We start from the raw sequence: 20,379 nt of genomic DNA, 5'->3' as shown, positions 1-20,379 counted from the left end.
ATGGTACGAAATGCCACACACTTTTTGAGAAAACGAGACGAGCTGGATCAAAAAATATAGTACAAATCAACAAACCTTGTAGGAATTGTTCAGATCCAAGCCCTAATAAAACCCCTTTACTCTACTCAACCAAAATCCCCCCCTTCAACGCCGGAACTTCAACCCCAAGAACCTCCCCACTATTCTTATCGACAACAAAAACAACCTTATCCAGCCCAATCCCACCATACGTCATCCAATCCACAACCTGCCAAGAACCGCAGTACTGCGTCGCGACATTCTGACCGGGGAGATCAGAGTTGCCGGCATCAATCGGCGCGATGTCGAAGTTGATGCGCCATTCTTGGCGGATTAGTTGCGCGTTATTGATGCGTTTGGCCTTGGAGTTAAAATCGAAGCCCCGGGCGTGATGTTTATGCGGTGCCAAATGAGCCAGGAGAGTGGAAGCTTCAGGAGCTGGGACGGGCGTTTCCAGCTCGGTAGGGTAGAGCCGGAAGTCGCCATCGGGGAGAACACCGAATCCTAAGGGCTGGAATTCAGCTTCCCAGATTGTTCGGATTGCATCAATGATGGAGCTGTTTCCGCGGGTTAGCGAGGTGAGTTTTAGGCCGGAGCCGTCGTCGAGGGATAGAGTTATCTCGGCCTGCTCGTTGCTGGTGTTGGTGCTGTTATCCCTTCTAGTCGTACCTGCGGAGGGATTCGAACGAGACGTCCACGTTCCCGTCAATTGACGGGCCTGAGACCTCGTCTCTTCCTCAATTGCGGGTATGAATGTCGATAGGACAGCGCGGTATAGTATACTTGCCGAGTCGACGGGTCCGGCTGTAAGAACCGCAAGACCAACACCATACTGATCGATGGCGGCGATCTGGGCCATGTATCCCATTGCGCCGCCGGACTTGGCGTAGATGTCTATGGTGTGTGCGTACTTTGATGGGAGGAGGTCTGTTGTGCGGAGGATCTCCCATGGTCTTCCGACGAGGGTATTCAATGAGCTAGTTGCTGATCGGGGCTTGAGCCACTGGCGGACGTCAGCGGGTGTATCGAGAATGCTCTTGTTGAGGGTTGCGCTGAGGAGAGTGCTTATGTCGTTTGTGGAAGAGTAAAGACCACCGCCACTGGATAATGTTAGTTGTTTCTGCAGCTGGCTAGCAGATTTTATGGATTGGAGATAGTTGCTTACGGGGCATTGATTCCGTATTGACTTCCCCATTGGCTTACACCTGGGGGGATGACTGCTCTCACTGTATCTCCCGGTGCTACACCCGAGTTGACAAGATTCAAGGGCTCGTAGATTGTTTCCTCAAGGATCTGGGAGTAGTTCTTGCCCGTATGGGCTTCGAGACAGAGGGTGAAGATTGCGAATGAGAGCGAGGAGTAGATGGGCCGAGAGTTGGTCGGGACGACCTGTTCGATATCGAGAAGTCTCTGTATGTATTCTGTCATAGTAATTAGTGTTGATCTACCGTAGTACAGCGGCCGGGAGTTCAAACACGTACGTTCTTTATTGCAACCCATGTTAAGTCCGAGAACACCGCAACTGGGGTACTCGGAATCATTGAGATGTGATAGGCCCAGACTCTCGTGGAAAGGTTTGAGGAAGTAGAACTCGTAGAACGCTAGATAGTTCAGTACTTGTGACAAACCCCAAGGGGCAAAGTGAGCCTCACCATTAGGAGGAATGCCAGCCAAATGATCAGTCAGCATCTCCAGCGTGATATCCTCCCATCGAATCTTGGACCTAGGATCTCTCAACTGCGGTAGGAAACCCGTAACAGGAGCCCGCAGATCAACACCTGACTTTAACACCATCAAGTCGGAAAACACCTTGGAGACCGAGCCGATCAGGTACTGGCTGCCGCCATCGACTTCATCGACGCCCTGCTCATTTCTCTCCCCGCGATGATGGTATTCCCAGAACGGCTTGATGACGTCGTTGGCACCGTCTGTGCCGTAGGGAGAGACCAGGGCCAAAGAGAAGGAAACACTCTCGACAAACCAGCCGGCTTCAATATCACCATTCACGGCTGCGTCGAGCTGCTTAGAGAGGTTGCTTGCAACATCCTTGATGTGTCTCGAATTAGCAAGGTCCGTTGGGCGAGGAAGGAGAGGGCCCTCTGGGGGACAGCCAGTGTATGATGGAGCGGGAGCGAGCTCAGCTGCTGATGGAAGCTGGGCAGACGAGACTTTGATGAATCCTGCGAGGGCTAGTAAAGAAAAGACTTGCATTATGAGTACGACTTTGAGGAAAATGCTTCGTGCATGCCCGCCTTGGATCTGGAGGCTTGTCCGGGCAGGTATATATAGTCAGATCTAAATGTATCTGCCGATTTCAATGACGGAATACAAGGCTCATCTTGTCTCCTGATTCAAGCAAACCGCGAAGGATGTTGAGATGTGACCGATGCTCTGGTGGTTGACAAGAAGGTGAGTTCCGCATTGGACAGGTGTTGTATTCGCGGCGGCGAACTTGTGTTTGCCAAGTCCGGGGAATCGAGCAAGGCATTGGGGGACAGAACGAATACGAGCGATCGCCAAGGATCAGCAATTGACAGAAATAGAATACGATCATATTCAGTAGCCTGCTAATTCCATTGTTACGGTGCAAATATGCTCAAATCCCAAAGACCCGTCTATCCCAAACGCCATGCCACAATGATGCCAGCACAAAAAAGTCTATACTATCAAAGAAGTAACGAACAATGACATTGAACGCACTTACTGCCGGAAGATAGTCTTCATGTCGGCACAGGCGTCTCTATAGAGGATGTTCACCTCTGTGGTATTGCGGAATGGGTTGGGTGATTTATCCCAGGCGTGACGCGCTTTCTCAATCATCATTGCGCGCACATGCTTGTTAAGGTCAAGTAACCGACGAACGAACAATTGACCCTCATTCAGCAGCATATCCCATTCACAGATATAGAAAAAGATATCATGCGGGAGCGAATCACGTAATTGCTCGTCAGTAGAATGTACAGGCGATGCATATGGTGATTTGCGCTCCTCAAGGTTCGGGAGGTAGGAGTTATCAAACAGGTCAGTGAAGAAAGGTGGAAGCGTCTTATTGGGCATGATGCTCATCGCACGACGGTGCTCACGAGGTTCTTCAAAATCCAAAATAGGATACCAGCAGAAGAGCGCAACGATGCGTAGGTCGCTGGCAGTCGCAGGCACTAACTGGACAGTGGAGTCGGCGCGGCTTAACCAGCGCTCCTGTTCCGCCTGGATCAAGAGATCCCGGAGCCGCAGGGGCACGGTGACGGCCAAATTTCCTCCAGCAGAGAAGCCACTGAGGGCGATGCGGGATGCATCAAGTCCGAGTTCCGCGGCGTGCGTAGCTAGATATTGGAGAGCCAGAACACCGTCATCGACAGCAGCGGGGAACGGATGCTCGGGAGCCCGGCGATAACCAACGCTAACGACAACGGCGCCAACTTCGGATAAGACAGCCTGGGCCCATCGCGAATCGTCCGTCGGACCTCCAAGTGTAAATCCGCCTCCATGGAAGTTGACAACCACCGGCAGTCGACGGCCCTCCTTTTGATCACGAGAATAGTCCGGTGGACAGTAAAACTGCAGGACAACCCTGGCGGAGCCAGACTGAAAAGAGCGAGAGAATGTCGGATTCGGAGGTCGCGGAGTTGGAATATTATGGAAGATCATGCCCAGGCGCATGAGAGCGCGCCAAAAGACGGCTTGGACATATAGCCACCAGCGGGATGTCGCCATTACAGCGAGCTCATGCAGCTGAATGCAGAAGTACTTAGGAAACTGAGTAGACAGTAGTTGAACAAGTCTTAGGATAAGCAAGGGGTTCGAGGCAGCCTGCTGCAGTCAAAGACGAATAGGAATGTGAGGAATGTGACAAGAACTCGGCCCTGCAGTGGAAGAGGTAGTTTTAAGAATAAACGAAAATCAGAAATATGCACGAAGAAGGGATCGTGAGAGGAAGAAAGGGAGCGATAAGTGAGGCAAAACAGGCCGAGACTGGTGCAAGCCAAGAGGGCCGAGACTGGACCTTGCGGAGAACACTGCCGTATATACAGGAGACAAAATGTCTCAATGTTCACATGCGATAGGAAACTCCGGAAGAGACTAGACGTCCATGGATAGAGCTCCGTGCCCTGAACTCTGTAGAGCAGTAAATAGCAGCAGGTATTGATGATGTCTTTCTGGCGCAATGCCGCAACTGGATTGACTGGCGCGAGTCCCGGATTCTTCCCTTTGGTGTCCTCGATATGACATCACGCCCTGCCCTGGAGTGCCCACCATCACCAGCCAGGTTTAAGGCTGAGGGCTGAAAAGTTCTTGTCTTTTTATAAGCTTCCAGGGTTCCTCCTTCACCCGTTCTTGTCTGTTTCCCCTGAGTATCCACGAGGCTGACAGTCAAAATCCCTTTCTTTCATCATTACTCGCGACCCTACCGGTTCCAGCTCTCCCGGCTCCTGCAGCCCCTCCTTTAACTTCTTTCTTCTGCCTAACCCCCTCCCCTCTTCCTCCCTTTGAATCGCATGCTTTTGTTCGTTTCAGTCTGTAACTTATAATCCACCAACATGTCCATCAAGCGGGCATTGTCCAAGCTCAAGCCAAATCGCGATGAGGCCGCACCCTCCTCCCCCACTCAATCAAAGGCCTCCCCTCGAACTTCCTCGCCCCGTCGCAACATCCTGAGCACCTTTCTCCGCGACAAAGACTATGCCTCTTCTTCCGATGACGTCTCCGACGATTCTTCGGCCCTGGGGTCTGGCGCGGTGAGCAAGAACCAACAGAAGCGAATGGCTCGTCGCAAAAGGAAAAGCGAACAGCGTTCTCGGATAAGTGAAGACATTGGCTCGTCCGAGTCTGAGCGCCGCCACAGGGAAGAGATCAATCAAGCCATCCGGGAAGAGACTCCAGAGATGAGGGCTCGATATGGCGACCTGCCCTTACTACAGTCGTCTTCCCGGAAGCGAGAACAGCGCCTCGATTTCGACACCATCACTACGGACATGGTTGGACAGCAGGTATTCTTCCAAGCTAGACTACACATAGTTCGGCGGATGAGTGCGAAATTGGTTTTCCTGGTCTTCCGGCAGCAGCTGTCGACCTTCCAGGGTGTCCTTCACGAAAAACCTGGCGTCAACTCCATCGCCATGGTACAATGGGCTGAGCATTTGAAGACGGGCTCTATTGTTCAGGTTCGTGGCACAATTCAAGCTCCCGAAGTCCCCGTTTTAGGGTGTACGGTGCACGAGGTCGAAGTGTCCATTGAGGAGGTCCACCTTGTTGTGCGTCGGGAGGACCCTGTTCCTTTCAGTGTATATGAGGCAGAGATACGCACAACGGAGGAGGATTTGGTCGAAGGTCGCCGAAGCCATATCTCGGACCGCACCCGCCTGACAAATCGATTGCTAGACCTTCGCACACCTACCTCTCAGTCCATTTTCCGAGTCCAATCCGCCGTTGGCAATCTCTTCCGCACTGCTCTGGATGAGCAGCGTTTCATCGAAATCCACACACCAAAGTTACAAGCAGCGGCCACAGAGTCTGGCGCTAGTGTCTTCAAACTGAACTACTTCGGCCGCGATGCTTTTCTGGCACAGAGTCCCCAGCTGGCTAAGCAGATGGCCATCGCAGCGGATTTCGGTCGTGTATACGAGATAGGCGCCGTTTTCCGCGCGGAGAACTCCAACACCCACCGCCACCTGACGGAGTACACAGGCCTGGATATTGAGATGTCGATTGAAGAGCACTACCACGAGATGCTGGAGGTTCTGGATAACACAATCAAGAACATCCTGGAAGGTCTCTACAGTCGTTTCCGCCGCGAGATCGAGATCATCAAACACCAATTCCCGTCCGAAGACCTAGTTTGGCTTGACGAAACTCCTATCATTCGTTTCAGGGATGGCATCAAAATGCTCAATGAATCCGGGTGGCGGGATGACGAAGGTAATGAGCTGCCTGAAGACCAGGATCTCGGTACCCGTGATGAGATACGCCTAGGAGAACTGGTCAAGGAGAAGTATAAGACCGACTACTACATCCTTGACAAGTTCCCTGTTGATGCTCGTCCTTTCTATGCAATGCCTGACCCAGATGACCACCGCTACACGAATTCGTTTGATATGTTCATTCGGGGTCAAGAAATTGTCTCCGGTGGCCAACGTATTCATGACCCACATATGCTTGAGGAAAATATGCGTCGGGTGGGCATCAACCCTGAGACGATGGAAGAATACATGGAAGGCTTCCGCTGGGGAGCACCACCACACGCAGGTGCTGGTATCGGTCTAGAGCGGATGCTAATGCTAATCCTCAAGTTGGGCAACATTCGTCTCGCCTCTCTCTTCCACCGCGACCCTAGAAGCTTCCCCGCCAAACCTCCTGTCTTGCAATTGCGGCACCCTGAATCGTCGACCGTTGACCCGCCGTGGGTGAAGGAAAAGCGAGGCGCTACGGCATCCAGCGAAAACGAATTACAGCCATTGGAGCACTTGATCGCCAACTACGGCGATGCCACAGCCACATCATACGGCGACGAGCGGTTCAAGATCTGGCGAGACATGGCTACTGGTGCTGCTGTTTCATACGTAGTCAGCAGCAACAACTACGTGATGATCCCAGGAAACCCTCTATGCGACGCCAGACAATATACCCGAATCATCACCCAGTTCCTGCAATGGCTGCGCCGTGAGACCAAGTACAAGCCGATCTGGCTCATGTGCTCCTCCGAAATCGAGACCATCCTGGGCGAGAAGCTCGGCTGGCGCAGCTTGTCCTGCATTGCTGAAGAGACAGTCGAGCCCTCTCGAAACCAAGCTGCTGTGGACGGTGAACTTGCCAAGAAGATTCGTCGCACGGAGAACGAGGGTATCAAGATCGTGACGACAAACCAGGGCGAGATGGTACCTGATAGTATCCGCGAAGCAGTCGACAAGCGCATCGAAGACTGGAAGAACAACCGCAAAGGCACACAAGTGCACCTTTCAGAGATCCACCCATGGCGCGATCACGAACACCGCTGGTACTTCTACGCCGTGGACAAGGACGGAAACATCTGCGCCTTCGTCACCCTAGTCCTGATCTCACCGACCTACGGCATGCAAGTCAAATACACCTTCGACTTCCCCGGCGCGCCGAATGGCGTGATTGAATCCCTCATCACCCACGCCATCCAAACCGCCGGCCGCACGGGCGTCAAGAAACTCACCTTCGGCGCTGGGGCCAGCACTAGCTTGACACCCGGCCACAACATGCACGGTGCCAAGATGAAGATGCTTCAGCATACCTACGACGCCCTGGCGAAGCAGTTCCACCTCGTCCGCAAGAGCGAGTTCCGCGCTAAACTTGGTGCCGAAGACGAGCCGCTCTACATCGCATATCCGCCTCATGGTCTCGGCCAACGGGGTATCCGGGCCATTCTGCACTTTTTCGAAGATTAAGTTCCGATCCCTTTGATCTATTACCATCTTATACCATCTAACATGATCTCTTTGCTTTGTGCTTTTGGCTTTTGGCTTTGACTTTGCGTGAGTGATAGAGTGGTTCTGGATCGATATACTTTCCATTTGTCCCATGCCTTGAGTCTTTACCTACATACCTTATTCCCCCATTTGTTAGTTGTGATGATGTCTTCCTTACTGTCTAGGTGGGTGATATATAACGACTTCCTCTCAATGTCCACGAAATAATAATATACTACGATGTTTTGAATATGAAGATGACTTGTTTAATAACTTGAAATCGAGTAATAATACTTGTAAGCCTCATTACTCATACAACCTCGTTCACACGCTCTGCGCCGACGAGTGTCATCCTACCGTATCTTTTTCCCATCCTTAAAATCTTTATCCGCAGAATTCGCCACGCTCGCGAATTCCCTAGCAATCCACCTCGCTATCACAATCGCGAAGCACGAGACAACAACTATCCAACCCGCCGTAGGCACTAGGCTCCGCGGGAACACATTTCCAAGAAACGGATCGAGGATAACATCCGCCACTACAGGCGGAACGTTCTCCATTAACGTTTTGTCAAGCGAGAAGTAATCTGCCGCGGCGGAGATTTGGAGGAATAGGACCGAGTCCGATGCTGCACTAAAAAGGCCATGGCTCTCCTCGCTGTTTGACACAATAGACGAGTAGAGGCTTATAGCGGAGAGAAGGGCAGTGTCTTCGAGGACTTCGTCGAGGGTATACGTCGATAAATCGAACGCCGTCGGTTGCTATTATCACAAAGCCAACAAGTCAGCTCGTCAATCGCAAAGTTGTAGAAGGGCCCAATCCCAAGATTCCCAGATATAACATACAGTAGCCAACCAACAAACCCTAACCTCATACCGTTGTCCCGGATTAAGGCCCTCGAGAAAAAACCACGAATCTGTGCCGCGGTCTTCGGCGTCTAGTGGGTTCGGGAATGAGGCATTGAGTTTCGTTCGCAGGAAGTTATTTGTTGGGGTGAGGCGCTCGAGGCCGACTAGGAGGTCGTCGGGGACTAGATCTGTTCCTGGGAGGGAGGCTGCCGGGGGCGCGATAAAGATTATTTTCTCGACGTTGGCGTGCGCGAGGAGGGTGAGGAGGAAGGCTATTATTATGTATGTGAGGAGCATCTTGGCCGACGGCTCAATCTGTCGTGGAGATAGAGCTCGGAGTGTCGGGGATCGGAGACTTGGAGCTCTTCAAGCTATGCGTATCTAGCTATTAGCTAACGTCATGGCAGTGGAATAGGTTCATGAGGTTCTGCTCGCTCTGGATGGGCTCATCTGAGCATATTCTCCGGCGATTGTGTAACGTCCAACACAGATTGTTTGATTGTAGCTTTGAGCTTCAACCGGCCTAACGGTAGTGAACGGCCATGCCGTCATGCCCATGGCGGCCACGCGACACGTGATAGAAGCTGCTGACTCAGCCCTCACCGCCAGGAGGAACGCGGGTCTCCGACAGCCAACCACAGTGGGCGAATGGCAACGCGACCCAAAAGGGATGGATCAACAACTTCAGCAAGCACAGCAAAAGAGCCCAGTTGACAGCGCATAGCGTGAGGAGAACAAAAAAAAATTGCTCCCAGCAAATTGAATTGTCTGATTGACCGGAATCCTGGACAATTGCTATTGCAGCTAAACTCCGCCGTTGCCAATAGTGAGTTCCCGGCGCTCCCACCGGTTCCCAATCCCAGCGATTTCTTTTCGGTTGCCCCCCTCTGTTGTTCCCCGTATCTCTTCCTCGCTTTTTTGGTTCCCGTCTATTTACCCAAAACTTACCCCTGAGGCAGTCCTCGTCCAGAACTCCAGATCGCTGGGCCTAGTTTTCTCCTCTTCTTCTCGTCCTCTTATCTCTTCCCTTTACATTTCTCTTCCAACTCTATTCCCCTTCCACCACCCACGACAAGATGAGAGAAGTTATTAGCTTGAACGGTGCGTTTTGTGCTCCGTGCTGTTGTGCCCCTCGCTTATTTGCTAACGTTGCCTCTGCTCTCTAGTCGGCCAGGCCGGTTGTCAGATCGCCAATTCCTGCTGGGAGGTAAATCACGTCTTTTTGGAATATTTGATGGAGATGAGGATGAGAAGATGATGGAAATATGGGACGTGAAAAAGTGCAATGAGCTAACTCGTATTGTTGTTTCTTAGCTCTACTGCCTCGAGCACGGCATTCAGGTACGTGAAAATTGACGCTGGCAACAATGCCCAACCTTTTCTTCAACGCATCGTCGTGATCGATTGGCAGTGTGGCTGACTTGATTAGCCCGATGGCTACCTGACCGAGGAGCGCAAGAAGGAAGACCCTGACCACGGCTTCAGCACGTTCTTCTCTGAGACCGGTACGCATTCAACAACAACGCGATTTATTTATTTATTATTATTATTATTATTATTTTTTCACAGTCGTGATCTTCTAACACGCGTTTTGTGTTCTCAGGCCAAGGAAAATACGTTCCCCGTACCATCTATGCCGATTTGGAGCCCAATGTCGTCGATGAGGTCCGCACTGGCGCCTACCGCAGCCTTTTCCACCCCGAGAACCTGATCACCGGCAAGGAGGATGCCTCGAACAACTACGCCCGTGGTCACTACACCGTTGGTAAGGAGATGATCGACAGCGTTCTGGACAAGGTCCGCCGCATGGCAGACTCTTGCTCTGGTCTCCAGGGTTTCCTCGTTTTCCACTCCTTCGGTGGTGGTACCGGTTCCGGTTTCGGTGCTCTTCTCATGGAGCGTCTCTCTGTCGACTACGGCAAGAAGTCTAAGCTCGAGTTCTGCGTCTACCCCGCCCCCCAAAACGCTACCTCCGTTGTCGAGCCCTACAACTCTATCCTCACCACACACACCACCCTCGAGCACTCCGACTGCAGCTTCATGGTCGACAACGAGGCTATCTATGACATTTGCCGCCGCAACCTCGGCATTGAGCGCCCCAGCTACGAGAACCTCAACCGCCTGATCGCTCAGGTCGTCTCTTCTATCACCGCTTCCCTGCGTTTCGATGGCTCCCTCAACGTTGATCTGAACGAGTTCCAGACCAACCTCGTCCCCTACCCCCGTATCCACTTCCCTCTGGTGGCCTACTCCCCCGTCATCTCCGCCGACAAGGCCTCCCACGAAGCCAACTCCGTCCAGGACATTACTATGTCTTGCTTCGAGCCCAACAACCAGATGGTCAAGTGTGACCCCCGCAACGGCAAGTACATGGCCACCTGCCTGCTGTACCGTGGTGACGTCGTCCCCAAGGAGACCCACGCCGCCGTCGCTACCCTCAAAACCAAGCGCACCATCCAGTTCGTCGACTGGTGCCCTACTGGTTTCAAGATCGGTATCTGCTACCAGCCTCCTCAGCAGGTCCCCAACGGAGACCTCGCCAAGGTCAACCGTGCTGTGTATGTTTCGCATGCCCCCAAAAGAGGATCAAAAGCTAATCTATCTGTAGTTGCATGCTGTCCAACACCACCGCCATCTCCGAGGCCTGGTCTGCTCTCGACCACAAATTCGACCTCATGTACTCCAAGCGTGCCTTCGTTCACTGGTACGTTGGTGAGGGTATGGAGGAGGGTGAATTCTCTGAGGCCCGTGAGGACTTGGCTGCTCTCGAGCGCGACTACGAGGAAGTTGCCAGCGACTCTCTCGAGGGTGAGGAGGAGGAAGTTGAGTACTAAGTGCAATAATGCTGCTGTAACGATTCTATTGGGAGCCAGGAGTTTGCCCAGGTGATACTCTGGCTATATGCAAATAGGAGAAATTTGGCTTAGTACACATTACTTGTGGATTTTCTGTCTGATATATTTTTAATATCCCTGAAACAGCGAAAATTTAGCTCTCGTTGACTACTTAGTGTTTGACTTTGCAGTAAGTTTGATATCATGACTGTTGGAGATAAGGAACAGTACATCGATAAAGAGAAGCAATGACAAGGGTGTAAAGAAGTGCCTAATTTCTGAAGAGCAGCACCAATGATGGAATAATCGTCGGATTTCATTCATCATTGTTTTATTATGATTATCAGAATGTCTGGAGTAGAAGCCATGCCCAGGAACAGGAGGTTGTGGAGAGGACGACACTGACCGCCCAGCCAGCGCAGCCGTCAGTGTCAGACCCCCTCGACGTTTGTCCGTCGTCACCCCCAAGGCACCTGCTCACTCCAACCAAGTCCTGCATTCTAATAATATCTCCCTCTTCTCTGTCCTAGTCGGGATCTTCTACACCCAAGACCCTAGGTTTCCTGTCCCTCGTTGCTCCCTATAATTCTTCTGCCTCTCCTTTTCGACCTTACTCCCCATTCTGCCGAACTCCCGAAACAAGCTGTCGCCGTGGACCGTCCATCTATGCCCATCTTCTTCGATTGACGGCCCAAGTGTACATTCGCACTCCGCACAAAACGCTGGACCACAGGAAGGATCTTGCTCTTCATGAGCTATCATCATGGCTGACAATGGTACGCTCGCACCGCCTGCGCCCCGTTGAATCGCGGGGAGCTCTCAAGCTCTCAGGAGACGACCCAACGGCGCTGCCTGGATAGCGGCATGACGACTTGCGGAACCTACGGATGCTAACCATACTCTCTTAACAGCGCACCAACCGAACTTGGACCTGACTCCCGAGGAGAAACGAGTCTTCTACCAGCTCTTTCAAGCTGCCGATACGACGAACCTCGGCGTCATCACTGGCGAGATCGCCGTCCCGTTCTTCGAGAAGACTAAGCTCGCCCCGGAAACACTCGGATTGGTATGTCGAAACCTAGCATCCTGAGGTCACGGTCTGTGGCCTCTCCATGAAACACGTTCTAATAGCGTGTTGATAGATATGGCAAATCGCGGACAGAGAGAACAGGGGGCTCCTGACCCCGTCTGGGTTTGGTGTCGTGATGCGGTTGATCGGACACGCTCAGGCTGGTCGCGCGCCTACGGAAGAATTGGCTTTACAACGTACGTGCTCTTGACACTTGTGGAGGATCACTTTCCGGCTATATTCCGGAGCACCTCCATTTTTTCGGCGTCGTACTAACACCAAGCAGCTGGTCCGCTACCCAAGTTTGACGGCCTACCGATTGACACCTCTGCACCCGCCCCTTCTCCGCGCGAGCGTGTTGGCGCAGACAGTCCGCAACCAACCGCTGGTGGACCTATTCGGGTTCCTCCTTTGAACCCCGAGGATGTCAACAAGTTTGTTGGTCTGTTCGAGAAGTCGGACGCTGCTAGGAGCGGCAGTATCTCGGGTCAGTATACAACCGCTTAATCTTCAAGCTTTCTGCCTGTACTGACTGGTTCTCTTCTATCAGGCGAAACCGCGAAACAGATATTTGAGCGCGCGAGGCTCCCGAACGAGATCCTCGGCCGGATATGGAATTTGGCAGACACTAAGCAAAGAGGAGTGCTTGACGCGACAGAATTCATCATCGCCATGCATCTATTAACGTCCTATAAATCCGGCGCCATGAGAGGAATTCCTCAAGTTCTACCACCTGGGTTATTCGAAGCTGCCGCTCGGCGAGGCGGCGGCCGCCCTTCTTTCAGTGGTCCAAGACCTGGACTTGATGTTCCCCCTGTACCGGCGATTCCCAAGCAGTTCACAGGACCTCAGCGTACTCAGAGCCCGATAAACAGGCAGCAGTTTGGGTCACCTCTTTCTGCACAATCCACGGGCGGCGAGTGGCTTGTTTCCCCCGCGGAGAAGCTCCAATTTGACAACTACTTCAACACTGTTGACATGACAAAATCCGGAGTAATCAGTGGCGATCAGGCTGTCTCATTTTTCACGAAAGCACAACTACCAGAAGAAACTCTAGCGCAGATTTGGGATCTTGCGGATATTGATGCTGATGGCCAATTGACGCGGGATGAATTCGCTGTTGCCATGTACCTGATTCGCCAACAATACACAGGCAAGGGTCCCATACCCCAGGCTTTACCGCCTGCATTGGTTCCCCCAAGCATGCGTCGACCAACTTCGGCGCAAGCAGCACCGATCCCTGCTCCAGCTGCAGCTCCACAACCACTTGCTCCTGTCCCGACTGCTGCTGATGACCTTTTTGGTCTCGATCCGTTCGCAGCGGGGCCCCCGGCGCCCGCCCCTGCTCCTGCTGCTGCTCAAGTACCACAGTCTACGGGCAACTCAAATTCACCGTTCGCGACACCAGGCTCACCAGGAACGCAGACCTCGCCGCCGGGCAGCGCAACGATGTTCAAGCCGTTCATTCCCTCATCGAGTTTTGGTCAAAGCTTGCAACCGCAGGCAACTGGTGCCTCGTCAGTTCCGTCGGCAGCCCGGTCACCACCTCAACCGTCCGATGACCTTCTTGGCGACAATGACCCTGAGGAGTCCAACAAGCTGACACAAGAGACTACCGAGCTTGCCAACCTGTCTAACCAGATCGGTTCACTCGCAAATGAGATGCAAAATGTCCAGACGAAGCGAAGTGTTACTGAACAGGAACTATCTCAGAACTCGCAGCAGAAGCGCGACTTCGAGTCTCGTCTTGCACAAGCCAGAGCTATGTACGAGCAGGAGGTAAAGCATTTTAAGGATTTGGAATCGCGTCTTAAAACCTCTAAAGCCGAGACGACAAAGCTGCAGTCAGAGTACGCTTTGATCGAAGGGAGTAGACAAGACCTTCAGAACCAGTACAATCAGGTATCTGCTGCCCTTGCGGCCGACCAGCAGGAAAATGCAAGCCTGAAGGAGAAGATTCGGGAAGCCAACGCAGCAGTCGCTCAGTTGAAGCCGGTACTAGAGAAAGCTCGCTCGGAAGCACGACAACAGAAGGGACTTGCTGCGATCAACAAAAAGCAATTGGCAACCGTCGAGGGAGAGCGGGATAAGACTCAAGAAGAAATTGATGAACTATCCAAGGAGCAGCCAACAGAGCCCGAGAGGGTTGCGTCCCCGGTCAGCAGCCCTCCAGCTGTGACTAGCCCTGCTGCCTCTACCACTAGCCAGACTACGAACCCCTTCTTTAAACGCACTATGACCGGCTCGACTGAGCCTACCAGTGCCACATCTCCCCAAATCTCAAATGACCAGCAACGCGCCTTTGACAGTCTCTTCGGCCCTTCCTTTGGCGGCGCTCCAGCAACGGCAGTGACTCCCCCTCCCCCAACCTCGTTCCGTGCCGACTCTGTGACGGATTCTGCAGTAACGGCTGGTTCTGGTGTTCCAACCCCTTCGGTATCCCCTCCACCATCTTCTGCCGGTGCATTCGGTTCTGAGCCACCGCCTCCCGCCCTGTCTCGGCAGATGACACCAAATGCCCTTCCTCTAGCCGAATCGATGTCCGAAACTACATCTACCAAGGTCTCGCCTCCGGGCAGCCGATTTGGCACTCAGGATGCATCTAGTGTTGGAACTCCCTCAAGAGCGGGCGAGGGTGAAGCCCGCGCCGCTTCTACTTCCCCGTTCGAAGAGACCGAGGAGAAATCCCCAGCCGTTCCTGGGTCTTTTGAAACTCCCAAGGAGGAAAAGCCAGCTGAAACAAAAGACCCAAGCTTTGACGAGCTCTTCGGTGGCCCCGCCCATCAACGATCCAAGTCTCAGAAGGATAACGATTTCGAAGAGGCTTTTGCCGCAATGAAGGGACCTAATGCCGCACAAACGAATGGTGCCCCTGAAACAGAGTTCCCACCTATCCGCGAAATGGATGATGATGACGATGACAGCAGCGACGACAGTGGAGAACAGTTGGGCTTTGATGATAACTTCACGCCTGTTTTCCCTCAGGGCCATGCCGCCTCGAAGTCAGACCAAATTGAGCCATCCCAACTTGCTGCATTCCCATCGCCCGGGGCTGCCAGTACCCCGAGCCAGCCTCCACCGGCGGCCGAGTCACAACCTAGTCCCCCAAAATATGATGAGGAAGCCGCAAAGCAAGCTTCAGGCAACTTACCTCCAGAGTTCAGCGGTCTGCTTCCGAATAGGTCAGACCCCACTGCCGCCCCGGACGCTCCTCACTCCGTAGAAAGCACTACCGGAGCGCCCATTGTCGGTGGGGAAGCTCAAAAGGACGGTCCCGCGACATCACCCCCTACGCAAGCTCCAAGCGGAAACAATGACCCTGATTTCGAAGCCGCTTTCTCGGGCATGAACCTCGCACCAGCCAAGGAGACAGACGATGATGACGACTCCGACTCTGACCTCGGCCGACCCGAAGGCCGCCACAACAACATGGACTTCGACTTCTCATTCGACTCTGCAGCTTCCCAGCAGCAAAGAACCACCACATCCGGAAACACCAGCTCCGACTTCTTCAGCTTCGATCAGAACGCTCACGCCCCGACATCGTCTTCTGGCCCGGCAGATCCCAAGGCCAAGTCCGAAGACCACGACTGGGAGGCCCACTTCGCGCCTCTAGATAATGCCAAATCACCCGGTCCTGAGGCGACAAACGGAGCACCGGCCGCTGCACCATCTGATTCGAAGCAGCCAGGCTGGGCCCTCCAGAATGATACCCAGGATGACCCAAACCTTCAGCGCTTGACGGGCATGGGTTTCCCTCGAGATGCCTCGCTTTCGGCGCTGGAAAAGTTTGATTATAACATCGATAAGGTATGTTGTTCTTAGCTTTCCTTCTGAGCTATAGCTCTATAGTCATAGTCGAGGGGTTTCCGCTAACTCACAACAACAGGCAATCGACCACCTCACGAAGGCGTGATTCGCACCACCAACTTAATTAGTATCATTACTATTCATTCATACTTGCCATAACATTGACTACCCACACCTGCACATACTCCAATCCCTCTTTCTCCAACATCATGTTATTCCCCTTATGTTTATTCTTATTTAGCCTCTCGTTCATTTCATCTCCAACCTCACTTGCCCTTCTTCTTCTACTGTATCTTGTTTCTGTCCCTTTATCCATCTAACCATCGCGGCTGTCGATCTGATTTCGTATACGTCGGATCGAGACCGGGAGGCCGACCTATAAACTTGCTCTACCTACCCTACCTACTCTACACTTGTATGTCCACCAGATGTAATCTAGGATCGAGCTATGAGATTGCGAGAACGCTGGATTTCTGGCGGCTAGTAATTGAACTAATTTTGTATTATCTACTTCGCAACCGCGTTTACTGACTAGGGTTCACCACTCGAATCTCATTCCCCCGAACTCCAAATCCCAAGTGCTCCGTAATCATGTCTTTAGACTAGCCTCGAAGAACTGGGGACTTAACGATACAAATACATCATACATAGTACTTGCAGTAGCTTACACCATTGACCCGGGTCTTTTTGAAGCTCGCCGGTCGTCTTCTTTGGCCTCATTGCTGGCTTTGTCCTCGCTCCTGAAGCCTTCGGCAATCCTCGATCTCAGCTCGTGCTGCAGCGACTTTCGTTGCAAGGCAACCACTAGTTGATCGTTAGTTCTCTTGAATACAAGCTATAGGATCATAACTCACCGAAGTCATCCAGCACTCGTTGAGACACTGATGGCCTTTTGCTGAATTTGCCATGCATGATATCATCAAAGGTCTGTGAACGTTGCAATAGGAAGTACACTCCTCCCATGAGACAGAATACGCCGAACGAGAATACCCAAATCCGGACGATGGCGATAATCGAGGTCTGCCCACCTACAAACCAGCCGAAGTAGCAAAAGAAGCTCGCAACAAAGTCCACAACAAGAATGGCCGCTGCCAGCTGCCACGAGGGCAAAGAAGACCAGAATGGACCATCGGCTCTGGTAATGAAAATCAACCAATTTTCTGTGAGGGATATTTCGAGGAAGAGGACTTCGTCGCGTTTCCCATAGTTTTGCACAATCCCTGCATGCTCCCCCGCGTTCATCATAGTTGTCAACGCAACCCAGGTTCCCAGGGCGAGAACAATTCCCAGTATGACAGAGAGGCCCCATAACTTTGGGAGGTTCCACTTCACAGGGGTCTTGGAGTACGGTGCGTTATCGTAGGCTATCGCCAAGGTTGCAATGTCTGCAAAAATAGCAATAAAAACCACAAGTTGTAGGTTCAGGCTTTCATTCATCGTCGCGATCCAGAGGCCAAGGAATATCTCAAGATGTAGGGATAGCGCGATTCGATAGATCACATACGCATGCATGCGATGGAATATTTGGCGGGAGGTTTTGAGAGCGTCGATGATAGCCGACAAGCCTGGGGCTAGGAACACGATATCGGCCGCAGACCGGGCAGCATCTGAAGCACCTTCCACGGCAATGCCAGTGTCGGCCTTTTTGAGAGAAGGTGCATCGTTTACACCATCCCCTGTCATGGCCACCAAGTATCCTCGTTGTTGTAGAATGTCCACAGCATTGTATTTATGCTGAGGCCATACTTCCGCAAACCCATCGGCCGCTTCGACGAAGTCGTAGACACTGGAACCAGGCATATCACCGCCACCTCCGAGACCAAGTCCTTCCGCATTATAGACATTGGTCCCCAACCCTAACTCGCGCGAGGTTTCCCGGGCAATGCCCACAGCATCCCCAGTGAGCATTTTGATCGACAATCCCAGCGTCTTCGCTTCATTTATAGTTGCTGCGGTGTCATCCCGTGGAGGATCTGAGCACGGTACTATTCCAAGAATCTCCCATTGACCGTCTGCAGGTTTCCGAGCGACTCCGAGTGACCGGAAGCCACGTATTGCGAACTCGTTCATCTTGTCAGTATATTCCTTCTCGACATTTGCTGAGATTTCCTGTTCGTCTTTGACGGTTTTGAGAACCCACAAAGGCGCACCTTTGACGCAAATTATCTCGCGACCGTCTGGAGACAACACAACAGCGGTGACCTTTTTGGAGACCGGATCGAAAGGGCGAAAATCCTGCACTACATACTTGGTCAAAGCCTCTTTGGCGCATGGATATCTGGGAAGTGCTTTGAAGAAGGCTCTGTCGATAGCATCCATGCCCTTGAGCTTTCTTGAAGCAGCCAGGCACGCGGTAAGCATAAGGTCATTGGGATCCACGCCAGTCACAGTGTAGGGATCCGAAAGTGTAAGCTTGTTCTTCGTCAAGGTGCCGGTCTTGTCGGAACAGAGTATCTCAACCCCTGCTAGAGATTCGATGGCAGATAGTCTCTGAACAATTGCCTGCCTTTTCGCCAGATAAGCAGCGCCTACGGCCATGGTGGTGGTAACGACAGCAGGGAGACCGACTGGTACTCCGATCATGGTGATGGCCAGGGTAAATTCAAGGATGGTGATGATCTTGTTCGAGCGATAGAAAGATGACACCCAGACAACGATAAGAGTGAGTACAACCAATACTAGAAGGACAGCACCGATACCGTTGAGTACTTCCGTGAAATGGCCAGCGTTGGACGACGCAGAGTTGACCAGGGCTGCAGTTTTCCCCATAAACGTATGGTCACCGGTAGCCGTAACGACAATATATGCATTCCCCCGTTTTACCACAGATGACGCATAACAAACCTCGTCCTTACATTTGTTAACGGCTAAGGATTCGCCTGTGACTGAAGACTGGTCGACTTGTAGTAAATGATTTGTTTTGACACGGCCATCGGCAGAAACGATCGTGCCCTAGGTAACCTGAAGTAAGCGTTGACCATCATCATACAGTCGGCGAATGGGAAATACCTCTTCGATCTTCAGAACATCGCCCGGTACAATCTCCGCCGCGTCGATCTCATCCTCCTGGCCATCACGAACCACGATGGCTTTGAGGGCCAACGACTTTTTCAACTCCGCCACGATCGACCCTGCCTGATATTCTTGGACGAACCCCACAGTGGCGTTGAGAATAAGAAGAGCACAGATAACCGCGAAATCTACCCAGTCTCTGAGTCCGAGGGCTAAGATTGCGGCGCCCTATGATCGATTAGCCCCCAAAGGTTGGAGATACTTGGGCGAACTAGTCATTATCACTAACCTCCATCACAAATTGCACAGGGCCGACAAAGAAGGACAAGAACTTGTAAAATAGATTTTCCTTCTCCTCCTTCAGTTGATTCGGGCCGTATCGTTTCCGGCGGGCCAGGGCATCAAGTGTAGTAAGTCCAGTGGTAATATTAGTGTCAAGCTCCGGTTCCGTCCCAGCATGGCTTTGCTTGAATGATTCCACGCTCTTTCGCTTGCCGTCCCGAGTAGGATGCTTTCCATCCATAAACTCGAGCTCCTCAATGAGGTCATCGATGTTTTCGTCCCCGTCGTCATCGGGGTTTGTGCAAGTCATTGAAGGCAATTTTTCCTGCGAAGGCGCTTTCTCTTGAGATATGAGGACGGACTTTGTCTCAGGGGATTCAACATGGGCGGCTCGTACAACGGTAGGCTTGGAGAGCCGGAACGGGTTTTTCACCATGGCTTTCGAGGTTCCTGACGGTGTACTCAGGTAACGATGCAGGCGTAGACAATATATCCCACATGGGCAGCAGTAGAAGCTAAAAGGATATCTTCTGGCTTGAATCTGAGGCTCGCATAGCCATTGACAGATCGATCGAGGCGCACAAGAGGTCGCAGCATCGGAGCCATTGTGGAAAGAGCCCTCATAGTGTGGCAAGGTAGAGAAAAGGAAGGAAGGACATGGCAACGGCGACGTAATTACGGCCATCGAAGCTTCCTCAACCTGTGTGCGCAACTCGGCATTTGCCTCGGTTTTGTCGAAGGCCGAATTGAGTTATTCCTGAGGAGTGTTCCATTGTACATGGGCAGAGGTATACCTATACTGGAACCATGTCGGATCGCGTGCTTCACGTGCAACAATTTCTCGGTCAATCTGAAATCACCCACACCCGCACAGAAGACCCAGCGAAGCCTTTCAATTGACGACATCAAGTATATATCGAATAGAGACCAATATTCCATGTCACGGTGCAGTAATGGAGAGGCAGCAAGAGGAGTGATTGCTTGAGAGACGGCGAAATGCAGCTTGGGGGCTGGCCAATCAACAGGGAGGAGCGGCTGACATAATCCGGTATCGACGTCACGGGAAGAAAAGCAGA

At 52.3% G+C, this 20,379-nt stretch overlaps 7 protein-coding genes across 7 annotated transcripts; 3 read left to right on the top strand and 4 right to left on the bottom strand.

The window, feature by feature from the left end:
• Nucleotides 1-121: 121 nt before the first annotated feature.
• Nucleotides 122-2,229, bottom strand: BDV17DRAFT_281515 (serine hydrolase domain-containing protein; the record flags this gene model as incomplete). Its single annotated transcript, XM_073760035.1, has 4 exons — nt 122-1,118; nt 1,184-1,439; nt 1,500-1,619; nt 1,671-2,229. 4 exons carry the CDS (start codon nt 2,227-2,229, stop codon nt 122-124), a joined length of 1,932 nt encoding a protein of 643 aa, XP_073616099.1.
• A 117-nt stretch (nt 2,230-2,346) lies between these two features.
• Nucleotides 2,347-3,829, bottom strand: BDV17DRAFT_78584 (alpha/beta hydrolase). The gene has a single exon (XM_073765136.1). It carries the CDS (start codon nt 3,730-3,732, stop codon nt 2,719-2,721), a length of 1,014 nt encoding a protein of 337 aa, XP_073616098.1. The 5' UTR covers nt 3,733-3,829; the 3' UTR covers nt 2,347-2,718.
• Nucleotides 3,830-4,303: 474 nt separating this feature from the next.
• On the top strand, nt 4,304-7,721 carry erdS (aspartyl-tRNA synthetase, cytoplasmic). The gene has a single exon (XM_073757762.1). It carries the CDS (start codon nt 4,557-4,559, stop codon nt 7,425-7,427), a length of 2,871 nt encoding a protein of 956 aa, XP_073616097.1. The 5' UTR covers nt 4,304-4,556; the 3' UTR covers nt 7,428-7,721.
• A 22-nt stretch (nt 7,722-7,743) lies between these two features.
• Nucleotides 7,744-8,719, bottom strand: BDV17DRAFT_78541 (uncharacterized protein). Its single transcript, XM_073765134.1, has 2 exons — nt 8,294-8,719; nt 7,744-8,209 (listed from the first exon to the last, which is right to left on the bottom strand). Exons 1-2 carry the CDS (start codon nt 8,591-8,593, stop codon nt 7,802-7,804), a joined length of 708 nt encoding a protein of 235 aa, XP_073616096.1. The 5' UTR covers nt 8,594-8,719; the 3' UTR covers nt 7,744-7,801.
• Nucleotides 8,720-9,263: 544 nt separating this feature from the next.
• On the top strand, nt 9,264-11,175 carry BDV17DRAFT_78479 (tubulin alpha chain). Its single transcript, XM_073765133.1, has 6 exons — nt 9,264-9,397; nt 9,463-9,503; nt 9,611-9,637; nt 9,726-9,801; nt 9,900-10,854; nt 10,905-11,175. The coding sequence occupies exons 1-6, from the start codon at nt 9,373-9,375 to the stop codon at nt 11,128-11,130; spliced, it is 1,350 nt and encodes a 449-aa protein (XP_073616095.1). The 5' UTR covers nt 9,264-9,372; the 3' UTR covers nt 11,131-11,175.
• A 423-nt stretch (nt 11,176-11,598) lies between these two features.
• On the top strand, nt 11,599-16,493 carry BDV17DRAFT_262207 (EF hand domain protein). The gene is made up of 6 exons (XM_073757761.1): nt 11,599-11,906; nt 12,042-12,196; nt 12,273-12,396; nt 12,486-12,686; nt 12,750-16,009; nt 16,089-16,493. Exons 1-6 carry the CDS (start codon nt 11,894-11,896, stop codon nt 16,113-16,115), a joined length of 3,780 nt encoding a protein of 1,259 aa, XP_073616094.1. The 5' UTR covers nt 11,599-11,893; the 3' UTR covers nt 16,116-16,493.
• Nucleotides 16,494-16,540: 47 nt separating this feature from the next.
• On the bottom strand, nt 16,541-20,269 carry BDV17DRAFT_262206 (plasma-membrane proton-efflux P-type ATPase). The gene is made up of 4 exons (XM_073757760.1): nt 19,311-20,269; nt 19,019-19,249; nt 16,864-18,961; nt 16,541-16,813 (listed from the first exon to the last, which is right to left on the bottom strand). Exons 1-4 carry the CDS (start codon nt 19,986-19,988, stop codon nt 16,674-16,676), a joined length of 3,147 nt encoding a protein of 1,048 aa, XP_073616093.1. The 5' UTR covers nt 19,989-20,269; the 3' UTR covers nt 16,541-16,673.
• Between the last annotated feature and the right edge of the window lie 110 nt (nt 20,270-20,379).

Source organism: Aspergillus undulatus (genome assembly GCF_047715775.1).
Source record: "Aspergillus undulatus strain CBS 261.88 unplaced genomic scaffold BDV17scaffold_21, whole genome shotgun sequence".
NCBI lineage: Eukaryota > Fungi > Ascomycota > Eurotiomycetes > Eurotiales > Aspergillaceae > Aspergillus > Aspergillus undulatus.
This window is presented reverse-complemented; position numbering and strand designations above follow the sequence as displayed.

Bases quoted from the DNA above. Each gene is read 5' to 3' on its own strand.
- BDV17DRAFT_78584 (XM_073765136.1), bottom strand. From the start codon at position 3,732: ATGGCGACATCCCGCTGGTGGCTATATGTCCAAGCCGTCTTTTGGCGC.
- erdS (XM_073757762.1), top strand. From the start codon at position 4,557: ATGTCCATCAAGCGGGCATTGTCCAAGCTCAAGCCAAATCGCGATGAG.
- BDV17DRAFT_78541 (XM_073765134.1), bottom strand. From the start codon at position 8,593: ATGCTCCTCACATACATAATAATAGCCTTCCTCCTCACCCTCCTCGCG. The intron at 8,210-8,293 runs GTATGTTATATC...TTGTGATAATAG, and splicing joins GGGTTTGTTGGTTGGCTACT to CAACCGACGGCGTTCGATTT.
- BDV17DRAFT_78479 (XM_073765133.1), top strand. From the start codon at position 9,373: ATGAGAGAAGTTATTAGCTTGAACG. The intron at 9,398-9,462 runs GTGCGTTTTGTG...TCTGCTCTCTAG, and splicing joins AGAAGTTATTAGCTTGAACG to TCGGCCAGGCCGGTTGTCAG. The intron at 10,855-10,904 runs GTATGTTTCGCA...ATCTATCTGTAG, and splicing joins GCCAAGGTCAACCGTGCTGT to TTGCATGCTGTCCAACACCA.
- BDV17DRAFT_262207 (XM_073757761.1), top strand. The intron at 12,197-12,272 runs GTATGTCGAAAC...GCGTGTTGATAG, and splicing joins CCCCGGAAACACTCGGATTG to ATATGGCAAATCGCGGACAG. The intron at 12,397-12,485 runs GTACGTGCTCTT...AACACCAAGCAG, and splicing joins GGAAGAATTGGCTTTACAAC to CTGGTCCGCTACCCAAGTTT.
- BDV17DRAFT_262206 (XM_073757760.1), bottom strand. From the start codon at position 19,988: ATGGCCGTAATTACGTCGCCGTTGCCATGTCCTTCCTTCCTTTTCTCT. The intron at 19,250-19,310 runs GTTAGTGATAAT...AATCGATCATAG, and splicing joins CTGTGCAATTTGTGATGGAG to GGCGCCGCAATCTTAGCCCT. The intron at 18,962-19,018 runs GTATTTCCCATT...CAGGTTACCTAG, and splicing joins ATGTTCTGAAGATCGAAGAG to GGCACGATCGTTTCTGCCGA.